The sequence below is a fragment of the Martes martes genome (assembly GCF_963455335.1).
Source record: "Martes martes genome assembly, chromosome: 17".
In the NCBI taxonomy this organism is placed as follows: domain Eukaryota; kingdom Metazoa; phylum Chordata; class Mammalia; order Carnivora; family Mustelidae; genus Martes; species Martes martes.
The window spans coordinates 44,748,923-44,762,456 of record NC_137905.1 but is presented as its reverse complement, the minus strand read 5'-3'; the positions used below and the strand labels follow the sequence as shown (position 1 = coordinate 44,762,456).

Sequence of the window (13,534 nt, the reverse complement as noted above, 5' to 3'; positions counted from 1 at the left end):
CGGCGAAAGCGATATCAGCACCCTGGCGCCAGGGGCCTGGAGGGCTGAGGGCGCCAGAGATGAGAGTTTGTGATGGGAAGATCTTCAAGGAGTTCCTACCGGTTGTTCCGGCAGCCCTTACTCGTCCTCTGCCCCCATCAAGCTGTTAATTAATTAACTAATTAAAGATTTATTTGAGAGAGAGTGTACGAGCAGGAGCAGGGGGAGCAGCAGAGGCAGAGGGAGAAACAGGCCCCCAGTTGAGCAGGGAGCCCGATGCGGGACTCGATCTTAGGACCAAGGGATCATGACCGGAGCCGGAGGCAGTTGCTTAACTGACTGAGCCACGTAGGCATCCCCCCATCAGGCTTTTATATTTAAAAAAAAAAAAAAAAAATCTTAGTGGGGCACTTGGGTGGCTTAGTGGGTTAAGCGTCTGCCTTTGGCTCAGGTCATGATCTCAGGGTTCTGGGATCAAGCCCCACGTTGTGCTCCCTGCTCAGCGGGGAGTCTGCTTCTCCCTCTCCCTCTGACCCTCCCCTCTGCTCATGCTCTTGAGCTCTCACTCAACTGAATTTAAAAAAAAAAAAATCTTTTAAAAAAGTTGTATATCATATGTCTTACATTAAAAAAAAAGAAGAAGAAAAAAGAAAAAAAGCCAGGTGCAGCAAAGAGGATAATAATCATTAGTCAACAATTTATTGAGTACCAGACATTGGTCTAAAAGTTTTACAGATATTAAGTTGCTAAATTCTCAAACAAGTCCGTGAGGTAGGTGCTGTTATCAATGCATTTTACAGATTAGGAAACTCAGGCACAGGAAGGTGAAATCACTTGCCCAAAGCCACAGAGCTTGGGAGTGAGAGAGTTCAGACTTATGCCCAGGGACTTTGCCTCTAGAGTCTGTGGTTTTAACCACCTTCCCTTCACTCCTTCACTCAAGCAGAGTGAAGGAAAAAATAAATGACACACATAGGCACATACATATTGCTGATATTTACCCGAAAAACCTGCAAAATCAGTGAACACAGCCTGAGTGCTAGAGAAAGACTGACTTTCCACTGCACACTCTTTTGTACCTTTTGAGTTTTTAGCCTGAAATCTGACCCCTCCCCCCCCCCATGTCTTGAATTAAACGGGGCCTGATTTCTTTTTCTAGAGGAATCTGGAAGGAGAAGCAGTGAGGAGTCCCTTTGGGTCATTTTCAGCCTTGAACTTCAGCCCTTGTTTGTTTCCACCCTGCCAGCCAGACATCCCCTATGTAGTTCCCGACTTGCACAACTGCACATGATGACCCTGACTGCTTAGTTAATCAATGTCTGCCCATTCTCCCCCTCCTGCCTTTTTTTTTTTTTTTTTTGACAGACAGATCACAAGTAGGCAGAGAGGCAGGCAGAGAGAGAGGAGGAAGCAGGCTCCCCACTGAGCAGAGAGCCCGATGTGGGGATCGATCCCAGGACTCTGGGATCATGACCTGAGCAGAAGGCAGAGGCTTTAACCCACTGAGCCACCCAGGCGTCCTGCCCCTCCTGCCTTTCTAATAGAAGTCCAATCACCAGCCTCCAGACCAAAATCTCAGGCTCAGCCTCAATTCCAGGTGGCAGGGGGAATCCTGAGGAATCCAAGTTAATTGTGGTGGCTCCATCACAATGGCCAAGGATTAGTTCAGGATGGCCATGTAAGCCAATTTTGGCCAATGAGAAGAGGAAGTCTCTGCGGGGAGACTTTGGGGGAAAGGCTTCCTTGCTTCCAAAGAGACAATATGGCAAGAGATGCCCCTCTCGTCTTGCACTAAAAATGATCGTGTCTGGTTGTGATGTCTGGACCTGTGGCAGTCACTGTAGGGCCATGAGGAGAGCCCATGTGGAGCCAAGCCTTCAGCTGAAGGTGGCAGAATAAAGAGATTGGTAACCTCAGGCCATAAAATCCTCCTGGAGCTATGGATTGTATGGTTGCCCAGAGCTCTCCCCAACTCTAGTGACGGGCAATATACAATCATCTCGTTATTTTAGCCAGTGCCAGTCAGGATCTTGTTACTTGGAGACCAAATCTTTCCCTGGTTTTTTATAATGTTTCAAGTTTTTATTTAAATTTTTATTTAAATTCTAGTCAGTTAACATCTAGTGTAATATTAGTTTCAGGAGTAGAGTTTCGTGATTCATCATTTCCATATAACACCCAGTGCTCATCACAAGTGTTTCCTTACTGATATAGATACAGAAATACCCTAAAGCTGACTTCTCAAGGCTGGTGTTCTCTCTTCCCCCAACCCAGAGCTGCCACACCTGCCCTCCTGGCTTCGCTTCCCCCATCTGTCTCTGGCCTCAACCACACCCTGAGAGCTTCTGATGCCTTCCTCTGGATGCCCCTCTAGCCCTTCATACCCACCATATTCCAAACAAGCCTCAGTGTCTCCCTTCAAATGTGTTTTTTCCTCCCAGGTCCCTATCTCAGGGGCAGCCAACCATCCTTGTGCCTTTCCCCAGCCTTGTCTTGCCCAAGACTGTAAGGCCTACACAGGGCCTGCCCACTTGGCCTCCTGGGCATGACCCCTCCATGGCCCCTCTTCCCTTCCCTTGGCCCTGCCCACGCCATCGTCCCCTGCTCTGTTCCTGTGTCAACCTCCCCTGTGCGCCCAGCTCAGTCTCCCCCTCTGGTCCACCTCTGCACAGCAGCTAAAGCCCAAACCTGACCACAGCCCTCTCCTGCTCAAAAACCTTCCATGGCTCTCTAGTGCCTTCAAGAAAGAGGCCAGGTTCCCAAACTGGTCATTTAAGGACACTTAAGATCCACCCATGTCCACTGCTCCTCCTTCCTTCCCCCTCCCCCCATATTCTAGTGACAGTAAACCGCTGGCCTGAAGCTGACATTGACAGGCTTTCCTACCTCCAGACGCACACAGTTCCCACTGCCTGGAGCGCCTCCCGTGCCCTTTCTTTCCGAATGTTATCAAGGTCCAGCACAAATGCCCCATCCCTTCCATAACTTCCACTGGGCTTGGCAGAGGGAAAGGTTCCGTAGACAGGCCCATGGCAGCAAGTGCTCTGACGTACCAGCTGGGAAGGAGGCAAATCTGGGGGCAGTACGCAGAAAACCTGTCACCTCCTAGTTCTGTGTCTGAGACCTTGTGCCTCAGTTTCCTCATCTGCCAAAAACGGTGAGGATGTTACCTTCCTTGTATGTAAAGTACCCGGAGCAGAGCCTGGCCAAAGAAAGCACAGAATACCGGGGCCGGCTCTGTGACATCATCTTGGAAGTAATTACTGTTATTGTGGCCATTTTACAGATGACATAACTCAGAATCACAGAGGTGAAGTGACTCCCCGAGGACAGAGGCAGGATGCAGCCGAGCTGGGATCTGAGCCCAAGCAGGCTGGCTCCAGAGGCCAGTGTACCTTACTTATACAGTTAGCCTCAGGAGGTGGGGACAGCTGGAGCAGGGGTCCCGGCTCGGAGCAGGGCCGTCTGCACCGTCCGGATCCAGGCTGGGTCCTGTCTCAGCTTCCAGCCTGTTTGGTGGCCGAGGAGGGTTCTGTCCCACAGGCCTATGCCCGAGCTCCTCCACACAGATCTCGCTCCCTAGCATCACTTGAGAAAAACAAATCGGGTCCACCTTCTTCCCGAGTCCTTATCCCTTCTTCCAGGAAGCCCTCCCTGACCTTGCAGGCTGGACTGGGCCCAGTCCCTGTGCTTCCTCCCCTTCAACCCCGCCCCTTCCGCCTGTGCTTTCTGGAACACACCGCTGACCTCTCTGCCTCCTCCTTGGAAGTCCTGCCTATCCTGGGTGGCCGCTGTGTGGGGACAGATCTGTCTCCCTCACTGGACTGGGAACCCAGGAGAGCCGGGCCCAGGGGCACCTCAACGCTCCTGGGGCCCTCACGCTGCCCAGCCTGGGGCCTGCACAGAGGGAGTTCTAGATGAATGAATATATTCTCTCCATTTGACAGATGAGGAGATCAAAGCCCAGAGAGGGGCAGCCACTTGCCCTAAGTATAGTGATCCATTGGGTGCCAGAAATGAGGTCTGAGCCTAGAAACTGCTAGAATGGGCCAGTGAAGAGTGGCTGAGGGAGAGGCAGATGGAGTCAGTGACAGAATGAGACACAAAAAGAGTGAGAGGGAAAGCCAGAGAGCCCAGAGTTAGGGGAGTTAAGAGAAGGGGCAGGGAGGGGGCTCCTGAAACAGGGCCATGGGGGTGCCCCGTGGAGCCTGGGACAGGTACAACAAAGGACGGACAGCTGGTGGCAATGCCTCGCGAAGCCTGCGAACACAGGCCTGTGCTCAAGGACGGTCCAGTAGAGCTGCTCCAGTCACAGGGGCCCCTCAGCCGTGGGCCGGGTCCCGCCAGCCTCAGGGCGCCCGCCCCGGCTACCTGGGGATGGAGGCATAGTCAGGGTGGGAGTCGGCAGCGAGCTGCTGGTGTGGTTCTGGCTGGGGGCCTACAATGCCCACATGATCATCCTCAGACTCGCTGAAGCTGGCAGGACATGGACCAGGCAGCAGGATGAGATCCGTGAGGCCGTGAAGGTCCGACACATGACGGAAACTCTGCAGCAGAAGCATCATGACGACCAGGCCCAGGAAGAGGTAGACTGCGGAGAGGGTGGAGGGGTGATGGGCAGGCTCAGACCAGCAGGGCAGGGCCCCCCCCCAACCCTGGAGACCCTCCAGGGCAAGGCTGTGCCCCCCCACCCCTGCCCCACCCCGCCCCGGCCAGCTGATCCGCTCACCTGTGACCAGCACCTTGTAGAGGGCCCGGTAGGGCTGGCCGGGGGCCTCTCCGGGCACATAGTCACCCAGGCCGATGGTGGACAGGGATATGAAGCAGAAGTAGAAGGCATCCAGGAAGCTCCAGGCCTCCTCCAGGTGGGCAAAGACAGCAGCCGGCACCAGGAAGCAGACAGTCACGGCGACGCCCAGCAGCGCCACCAGGTGCCAGCGGGCTGCGCGCCGGAGGCCCCAGCCCCAGCGCGTGGTCAGCCAGGAGATGGGTGCGCGGGTCAGCAGCAGCGACAGGCGCTGGGCCGAGGACGTCAGCAGCAGCATGGTGGCCGGCACGCCCAGGAGCGCGAAAGCAATGGAAAAGGCCTTGCCTGCATCGGTCAGCGGCGTGGTGTACCCGTAGCCTGGGGGAGCAGGGGAAATCCTGCCGTCGGCCTGGCGCATCTCTTGGGGGTGGTCTGTGGCCACCCTAAATGACACTTCATTTCACCCCAAAACCTGCCCCTCCCACAGCCTCTCATCTCCAGCGATGGCACCGCCATCCCTCCACTGTTCAGGCCGCGAGCCTTGTCATCCATGACTCTCACGCCCACTTTCCACCTGCCAGGGAATCCTGCTGTCTTGAACTCCATGCGATCCTAAACCCGGTCACTTCACAACACCCCAGCCCCAAGGCCCAACCCTGGGCCTATCTAAGATAGCAGCCTCCTCCTTCCCTGGTCTCCCTTCTCCCTCACTCCCGCCCTTGCCCCGAGTCTGTCCGCCATCAATCCCCCCATCTCCACCCCCACCTCACACATAGGGTCCAGAGGGACCCTATGAGCACCTGAGCAAGGTCATGATCCTCCCACACTTAGAGCCCCTCTATGGCTCCATTCCATTCAAGTGAAGGACAAAGTCCTCATCATGACCCACAAGGCCCCCATGACACACTCCCACCTCAGGGCCTTTGCACAGTGCACGACCATTATTTCCCCCATGGAAAGCTCTCCCCCCCAGGGCTGGTACCCTCCATTCCTCCCTTTAGGTCTTTGCCCAAATGTCAGTTTTTCAGTAGGGACTTTCCTTATTCCCTTATTAAATTGTTACACCCTCTGACCAAAGTCTTCTTTTTTTTTTTTTTTTGGTTTGTTTTCATAGCGCTTCAACCTTCTGGTAAACCATGTGGTTTACTTATTTGGTTGGCATCCTTCTTGTGACTAGAGTGCAGCTGCAGGACAGGAGAGGCTCCTGTCTGTTTGGTTCACTCACTGCCAAAGCCCTGGCATCTGACCCAGAGCGGGCCCTCGATCTATAGTCAGAATAATGAATGAAGGGTGCAGGCTTTACGCTTAGCTCAGAACCTCCATGTCCCTTTCTCTAAAATGGGTGTGACGAGCCCCACTGGGCTCCCGGAGGGCTGTGGGAACGCAGGGAAGGCCGGTGTGGCTGTGGGTGCTGCAAACAGAAAGAAGATAAAAGGGAGTTTGGGTATGGGGGACAGTGGCCCACTTCGGCCATGTGTAATTTAAAATCTCTTTTTTTCCCCCCACAAATAAATAAAATCAAAGGGTCAGATATATGACTGGGGGCGGTAAGGGCCCTGGTTTATGTTGACAGTAAAATGTTGTGCCAAGGGACTCCTGAGTGGCTCAGTCAGTTAAGTGGCTGCCTTCAGCTCAGGTCATGATCCCAGGGTCCTGGGATCAAGCCCCATATCAGGCTCCTCGGTGAGCAGAGAGCTTGCTTCTCCCTCTGCCTGCGGCTCCCTCTGCTTATGTATGTGCTCTCTCTCTCTCTTTCTCAATCTCTCTCTCTGATAAATAGATAAAACAAAATCTTTAAAAATAAATGTGATGCCAAAATGACCATGGGTTCACCCTGTGATCAATAAGAAAATGCGGAACCCGCACACACAAGCGGGCATTCGCCTGTCCTTTCTCAAAAGAACCGGAAGCCAGGCCTGAAGAGAGATCACAACAGCCAAAACACCAAGCCACCAAGGGTCCACCAACAGATGACTGGTAAACAAAAGGTGGGATATACATATAACGGGATATTATTTAGCCGGAAAAAAGCAAATTCTGAGGCATGCTACAGCAGGATGAACCCTGAGGGCATCACGCTCAGTGAACCGAGCTAGTCACAAAAAGACAAACACTGTATGTCTGCACTGATCCAAGGTACTTCGAGTAGTTCATAGAAATAGAAACAGAAAGTAGAAAGTAGAATGGTGGTTATCAGGGGCTGCGGAGAGTGGAGAATGGGGAGATACTGTTTGATGGGTATAGTTTCAGGTCTCCTTCTTTCTCTCTTTTTAATTAATTAATTTTTTTTTAGATTTCATTTATTTATTTGACAGAGAGAGATCACAAGTAGGCAGAGAGGTAGGCAGAGAGAGAGGAGGAAGCAGGCTCCCCGCCGAGCAGAGAGCCCGATGCGGGGCTCGATCCCAGGACCCCGAGATCATGACCTGAGCCTAAGGCAGAGGCTTTAACCCACTGAGCCACCCAAGCGCCCCTCTTCCTCTCTTTTTTAAAGAGAGAGAGTGCGCACGTGACCTGGGCCAGGAGGGGCAGAGGGAGAGAGAGAATCCCAAGCGGACTCTACACGCAGGGCAGAGCTGGACGTAGGGCTCGATCTCATGACCCTGACATCAGACCTGAGCCAAATCCAGAGTCTGATGCTTAATCGACGGAACCACCCACATGCCCCAGTGTTCTCTTTTTTTAGGAAGGTCTGTGCCCAACATAGAGCCTGAACTCTCAAGCCCGAGAGAAAGAGTAGCACGCTTCACCGAATGAGCTGGCCAGGCCCCCCTGTAGTTTCAGTTGTGGAAGATGAAAAGAGTTCTAGAGATGGATGGAGGTGATGGTTGTGTAACAGTCTGGATGTGCTTACTACTGCTGAACTGTACGCACAAAAATGGTTAAGATGGTAAATTTTATGTGTTTGCTGGACAAAAATGTCTAGAAGTCACTTGCTTCTCTCATGTATAACTCACTGATCAGAAATTATTCCGGAAGTCATGCCTAGCTGCAAGGGAGGAGGGGATGTCTTTATTCTGGGTGACCAGCAAAACTCAGAGGATTCTTTTTTTTTTTTTTTAAGATTTTATTTATTCATTCTTGAGAGTCAGAGAGAGAGAGAGGCAGAGGGAGAAGCAGGCTCCCCACTGAGCAGGGAGCCCGATGCAGGACTCGATCCCAGGACCCGGGGATCACGACCCGAGCCGAAGGCAGATGTCCAAACATCTGAGCCACCTAGGTGCCCCTCAGAGGATTCTTTTTACCCCAGTTTTTAAAAACTGTGTTAAAATACACAGACACCCCCGCCCCTCCAGCTGAACAGGGAGCCAGAAGCCGGCTTGACACTGGGCTCAATCCTAGGACCTTGAGATCATGATCTGAGCTAAAGGCAGACGCCCAGCTAACTGAGCCACCCAGGCACCCTCCAAAACTCCAGTCCAGTGTCAAGCCTGCTTCTGGCTCCCCGCTCAGTGGGGATCTGCTTCTCTCTCTCCCTCTGACCCTCCTCCTCTGCTTATTTTTTTCTTTCTTTCTCATATAAATGCAATCTTTAAAAAAAAAAAAAAAAGGAGGATGCCTATCCCCTTTCTTTCCTTCCTCCTCCTGTCCTCCTGCTGGCTGGAACACAAACATGAAGGCTGGACTTGAGCAGCCATATTGGACCATGAGGTGACCTTGTGAATGGAAATTGCACAGAGGACCACAAGGGTCTCTGACCATGCAGCACCATTCTGGCCTTGGACTGATAACCTTGAATGTGAGCACGAAATAACTTTCATCTATATAAGCAACTGTTCTGTGAGATTTATCACTTATGGCTCCAACCCTCATTAATCACAAGGATTTGGATGGAGAAACTCCGGCAGCCCAGCTGAAATGACAGGTTTGCAAATGACACGAAAACCTTATAAACAGAAAAACCATAGAGTTCACATAGAACAGAAGCTGTGAGCCTTCACCGACCACCTCTAATAGCTGAGTGCCAATCGAGGCTTTGCCACATATTCCGTGCCTGACCTTGGTCACGTGCCTTCTCCTCTCTGAGCCCCAGTTGGCCCCCAGTACCGCCAAATGGGCTCATGAACAGCCCCCATCTTCAAGGATGAGTGCAGTAACCCTCCCTGGTTGGGACAGGGCGCAGCACTGAGCAAGGGCATGGGAAGAGTTAACGTGACTGTAATGCTCACTTCCCCTCTCGGTTCCCAGTTCCGGGGGGCTGACCCTTCCACCAAGGCCTCGATTACAGACGTTGGCCCCTCTGCGGTGCCTCGGTAGAGTCCAGGCCCAGGTCTTCCTCAGAAGACGCGGGCCTATGACACAACCAGGACGCTCTCTGAATCATGTCTGGTTTTCTGCTTCTCTCGATACATTCAGGGCTCCGGGTTCACAGACAATAATGACAACCCATTATTGCTGTTTTTTACCAGCACTTCCCGCGGACAAGGACTCCCTCCTTGACCATACGGTCAGTCGGTGACGAGTTTTAGCAGTGATCCTAAGCCACTTTAGGAAGAATTCCTCCTCCCCTCCGTGTCACCGCTCAGTCATTTTTCCAACCACTGAACCCCTGAGGCCACCCTCGGCTCTAAATCTCCAGCTGCCTTCACTATGTTTGGAGTTGAGGTCAGTCTCTCTCCCCTACGGCAAAAACCTACCATTTTTAACAAATGTCAAAATAACCTTTCCTTCCACACTACACACGCGTATCACCCTTCTCCGTGCAAGCCGAGGAAGGCCCACGTGGTGTGTTGGTTAAAAGCACGGGACTCTGAGCCCTCGTGGCGTCAGCTCAACTCTCCACATTGTACGTCCCTACCTGTGCGGTCTTGGGCAAACTGTCCAATCGCTCTGGGCTTCAGTGTATATCGGTGAGAAAACAGGGCGGCGAATGGTACCTGCCTCTCAAGGCCATGTGCTGACCGAGACAAAGGCCGTCCGCGCCAAGTCCTCTATAGGTCTCGTGATTACTGTGATGTGGGGACTGTTACGATCTCCATTTCAGAGATGAGCAACGACCCCCGAGGCCCAGAGGAGCAACAGCTGCACAGAAAGGCAAACCCAGGCTGTGCCTGCCTTGAGTTTGGCTTCTGCACCTGTCCTGGCTGGGACGACTTCCCAGAAGCCAGGATCTGGGAGGAGGCAGAGGGAGACGCTGAAGGGACCCCATGAAGCCTAGGAGCAGGTCGGGCAGGCCCAGCCAGCTGGGTAGAACAGAGTCTGGGAGAAGCACCCAGCCCTGTTGCCTGTGGTCTTGGTTTGCTGGTCCACACCACAGAGCTCCAAGCCGGTGGCCACCTGCTACTTCTGGGAGGAGGAGGAGTTAAGAGCCTGGGCCTGTCCCAGCTTCCTCCCCCAGTCCAAATCCCTAGTAGAGGTGAAGAGGAAGTTTGGGGGCTGGGGAAGGGCAGTGGGTGGACCAGCAGAACCTAATGACAAAGGAATTTCCCAGGTCTGGGCACTGAAGCAGGAAAGGACTTTTAGAATAGGGCTGGGGGGAGGGGGTCAGTTCCACTTGGTGGAGAGGGGCGTTCAGAGAAGGGGAGTCAGTAATCTGAAATCAGAGGCCAGCGTCCTGGTTCAGAATGGATCCTGGCTTAGGGCTGGGGTCCTGAGTCCCAAGGAAGGAGGGGACAGGCACTGCTGGTGGCATCTTGCCAATCATGAAATGGGACTGGGAGGGGAATCCTCAGGCAAGGGCGCTTCTGAGCCTATGGAAGCTTGAGGGGATGTGATGGGAGTAGACAATGCTAAAGGGATGATGGGAGGGGGCAGGTGTCCCAGGTCCTGGCTGAGAGTGTGAAGGGTGGAAAGAGGTCACGAGTGGGTACTGAGAAGGGTTCCAGGGTGCTGAGGGCCTGGAGTGTCCTTGATAGAGGGGAGAGTTTCCGGTCCAAAGCCAAGGGGAGCAGTGTTGGGGTGGAGATGGAGGTCCCACTTGTGGGTCTGGAGAAGACTAGAGGGATGTCAGGTCCCCAGCAGATTCCCCTTCTTAGGAAGTCCAGGGTGGGCAGGGGGTCCCGGGACAGGAGTAATGGGTGCAAGAGAACAGAGTCTCTCAGCTGGCATGGGGGGGTGGGGGGGTGTGAAGCGGGATTCGGCTCTCGATGACAGTGTGTGTGGAAGGCGCCGGGGTCCCTCCTGATAGAAAGTCTAGGTGGTTCCGGGGCTCTTACTGAAGGTTCCAGGGTCCAGAGAGTGGCGAGAGTCTCATCTAGGGGTTCTTGGGTTCAAAGAGGCCCCCATGGAGATGTCCCTAGTTTGGAAAGTGCTAGAAGTTTTGCTGGAACTGGTTCTGGGAGTGCAGAGGTGGAAGTCCTGGCTGAGAGGCTTCTGGTGGGAAAGTCAGAGGTCCTTTCCGGAGGGTGCTCTAGCTGCCTCCACGGCAGGTCCCTCTCACACATCCACCCTTGGGAGCTGCCGACCTGGAAGCCCCAGGTTCAGAGGGAATGGGATGATCCTACTGGGAGGAAACCCCTGCCTTAAGGCTCCCAATACAGGGGAGATGTCACGATGGAGGGGTCCTGTATCTACAGTCAGGGCTACCTGCTGGGGAATATGAGGCTGAGGGGTGGTCCTTGGTCTGGAGGAGGGCAGGGTGCCCTTGCTGGGGAGTGGTCTAGGTCCAGGGGGTTGGAAGTCACCCATCAGGGCCCAGGTCCCTGTTGAGGGATCTGTACTGGCAGTGCTGTCTTTAGCAACGGGGTGCCCTGAGAGGATGTAGACATTCACGGTCCTCACTGGGGCAGCAGGGCCAGGAGGAGGCTGAGGTAGGACTTCCCAAGGAGCATCCCCGAGGGACATATCTGGACACTCAGGAGACATTGTGGACAGAATGGCAGTCTGAGCCCAGAGACAAGGACAGAGGTCCCTGCGTGTCTGAGGTCCGGGTCCAGAGAGGGTGAGGATCCCCCGAAGGAGGGTCCTGGGCTTTCGCTGGAGGTCTCTGAACATAATCCTAGGCCCAGAGGGGACTGGACGGGACGGGTCTCCAAGGGGGTTCAGGCAGAGGAATGGGGTCCCAAATGCTCCCTGTAAGGTACTCTGAGGGCAGCCCTAGCCCCGAAGGGAACCGTGTTGGGGGATTCCTGCTGGGAGGAAGGGCTTCGATGGGGGTTCACCAAAGGGGGGATTCTCGCCGGTGCGCACTCTAGGTCCTCGTTGGGGGTTTTCCTGGGGGATCCTAGTCCCAGAGCGGACTGGGAGCGATCTGTCGGGATAAGAGTACTTCGCGATGACGCCCGGGTCCCCAGGTGGGGCGGCGCTCACGTACCCACGGTGGTGACCAGCGTGCTGGCGAAGAAGAGCGCCGAGGCAAAGTCCCAGGCGGGGTCCGAGGCGTTGGCGGGCCCCGAAGAGTTTGCGAGCGCGGCGCGCCCCAGCCGTCCGGCCGCCAGCACCCGCTCCACGAAGGCGTCCAGGGCCGGGGCGGCCACGCACGGGCTGCGCCGCAGCAGCTCCTCGCGCAGCTTCTCCAGCTCGGCCCGGAGGCGAGCTTCGTGGGGCCGCTCCAGCCGCGCCACCAGCAGCGCGCCCAGCACCAGGTAGACCGCGTACGCGGCCAGGGCGCCCGCCAGGAGTGCGCCCCGCCGCATGGCGCCAGCCGCGACCTGCTCTCCACCGCCTCCGCCGCCCCGCTGACGTGGCCCCCGCCTCCCGGCCGCCCGGAGCCCAGCTTCAGTTCCGGCAGGGCTCGAGGCGCGGCTGCCGGCGCCCCGAAGAGGAAGAGGGAAAAGGGGAGGGGTGTGGGGGGGAAGGCCCCGCCTCCGGTAAACTGAGGCACGCCCCAGCGCCAGGTGTGGAGCGCCGGGAGGGCGGAGCCCCGCGCTGCGGGACCCAGGACACCAACAGGATGGACAGGGTGGAGGGGTTCCTCCATTCCTTCCCTCTCGTCCTCCCAGTACTCTGGGCTCCCTAAGTTAGAGAAAATCTCCACTCTTTTCCTCTGGCAGACTGGGAAGTCGCTCCCCAACTCCCCGGGACCATCACGAATATTGTGCATTGCATCGGGGCGCGTGGCTGAAGAGACAAGGGGACAGGCTGAAATTCGGTCCTTGCTCCATTCGCCCAGTCCTGCGTTCTGGAGTGAGGCTGCACCCGCCCGGAGGGGTCACTGTATAATTCACAAGGAGGGGGGCGCCTGGAGGGCTCTGGGGGTTGGGCGCGCAGGACTCTTGGTTTGCGCTCAGGTAGTGATCTCATGGGTTTTGGGATCCTGCTGGGGTTGGACTCGGCTCAGCCCGGAATCTGCTTGAAGAGTCTCTTCCTCTGCACTTCCCCCTACTCACAGGCGCGCAATCCCTCTCTCTTCTTAAAATAAATATATCTTTAAAAACATTTTCAGAGGGGGCGCCTGGGTGGCTCAGTGGGTTAAAGCCTCTGCCGTCAGCTCAGGTCATGGTCTCAGGGTCCTGGGATCGAGCCCTGCATCCAGCTCTCTGCTCAGCAGGGAACCTGCTTCCCCCTCCCTCTCTCCCTGCCTCTCTGCCTACTTGTGATCTCTCTGTGTCAAATAAATAAATAAGATCTTTAAAAAAAAATTCAGAGGGGCGCCTGGGTGGCTCAATGGGTTAAAGCCTCTGCCTTCGGCTCAGGTCATGATCTTAGGGTCCTGGGATCGAGCCCCACATCAGGCTCTCTGTTGCACGGAGAGCCTGCTTCCTCCTCTCTCTCTGCCTGCCTCTCTGCCTACTTGTGATCTCTGTCTGTCAAATAAATAAATAAAATCTTAAAAAAAATTTCAGAGACTCTTAACTGTACAGAACAAGATGAAGGTTGCTGGAGGGGAGGTAAGTGAAGGGATAGAGAACTGGGTGATGGGCCTAAAGG

The 13,534-nt window shown here is 54.8% G+C and overlaps 1 protein-coding gene across 1 annotated transcript; it reads right to left on the bottom strand.

Moving 5' to 3' along the window:
- Positions 1 to 663: 663 nt before the first annotated feature.
- On the bottom strand, positions 664 to 12,679 carry KCNK6 (potassium two pore domain channel subfamily K member 6). The gene is made up of 3 exons (XM_080829090.1): positions 11,979 to 12,679; positions 4,709 to 5,104; positions 664 to 4,570 (listed from the first exon to the last, which is right to left on the bottom strand). Exons 1-3 carry the CDS (start codon positions 12,298 to 12,300, stop codon positions 4,347 to 4,349), a joined length of 942 nt encoding a protein of 313 aa, XP_080685216.1. The 5' UTR covers positions 12,301 to 12,679; the 3' UTR covers positions 664 to 4,346.
- Positions 12,680 to 13,534: the final 855 nt, after the last annotated feature.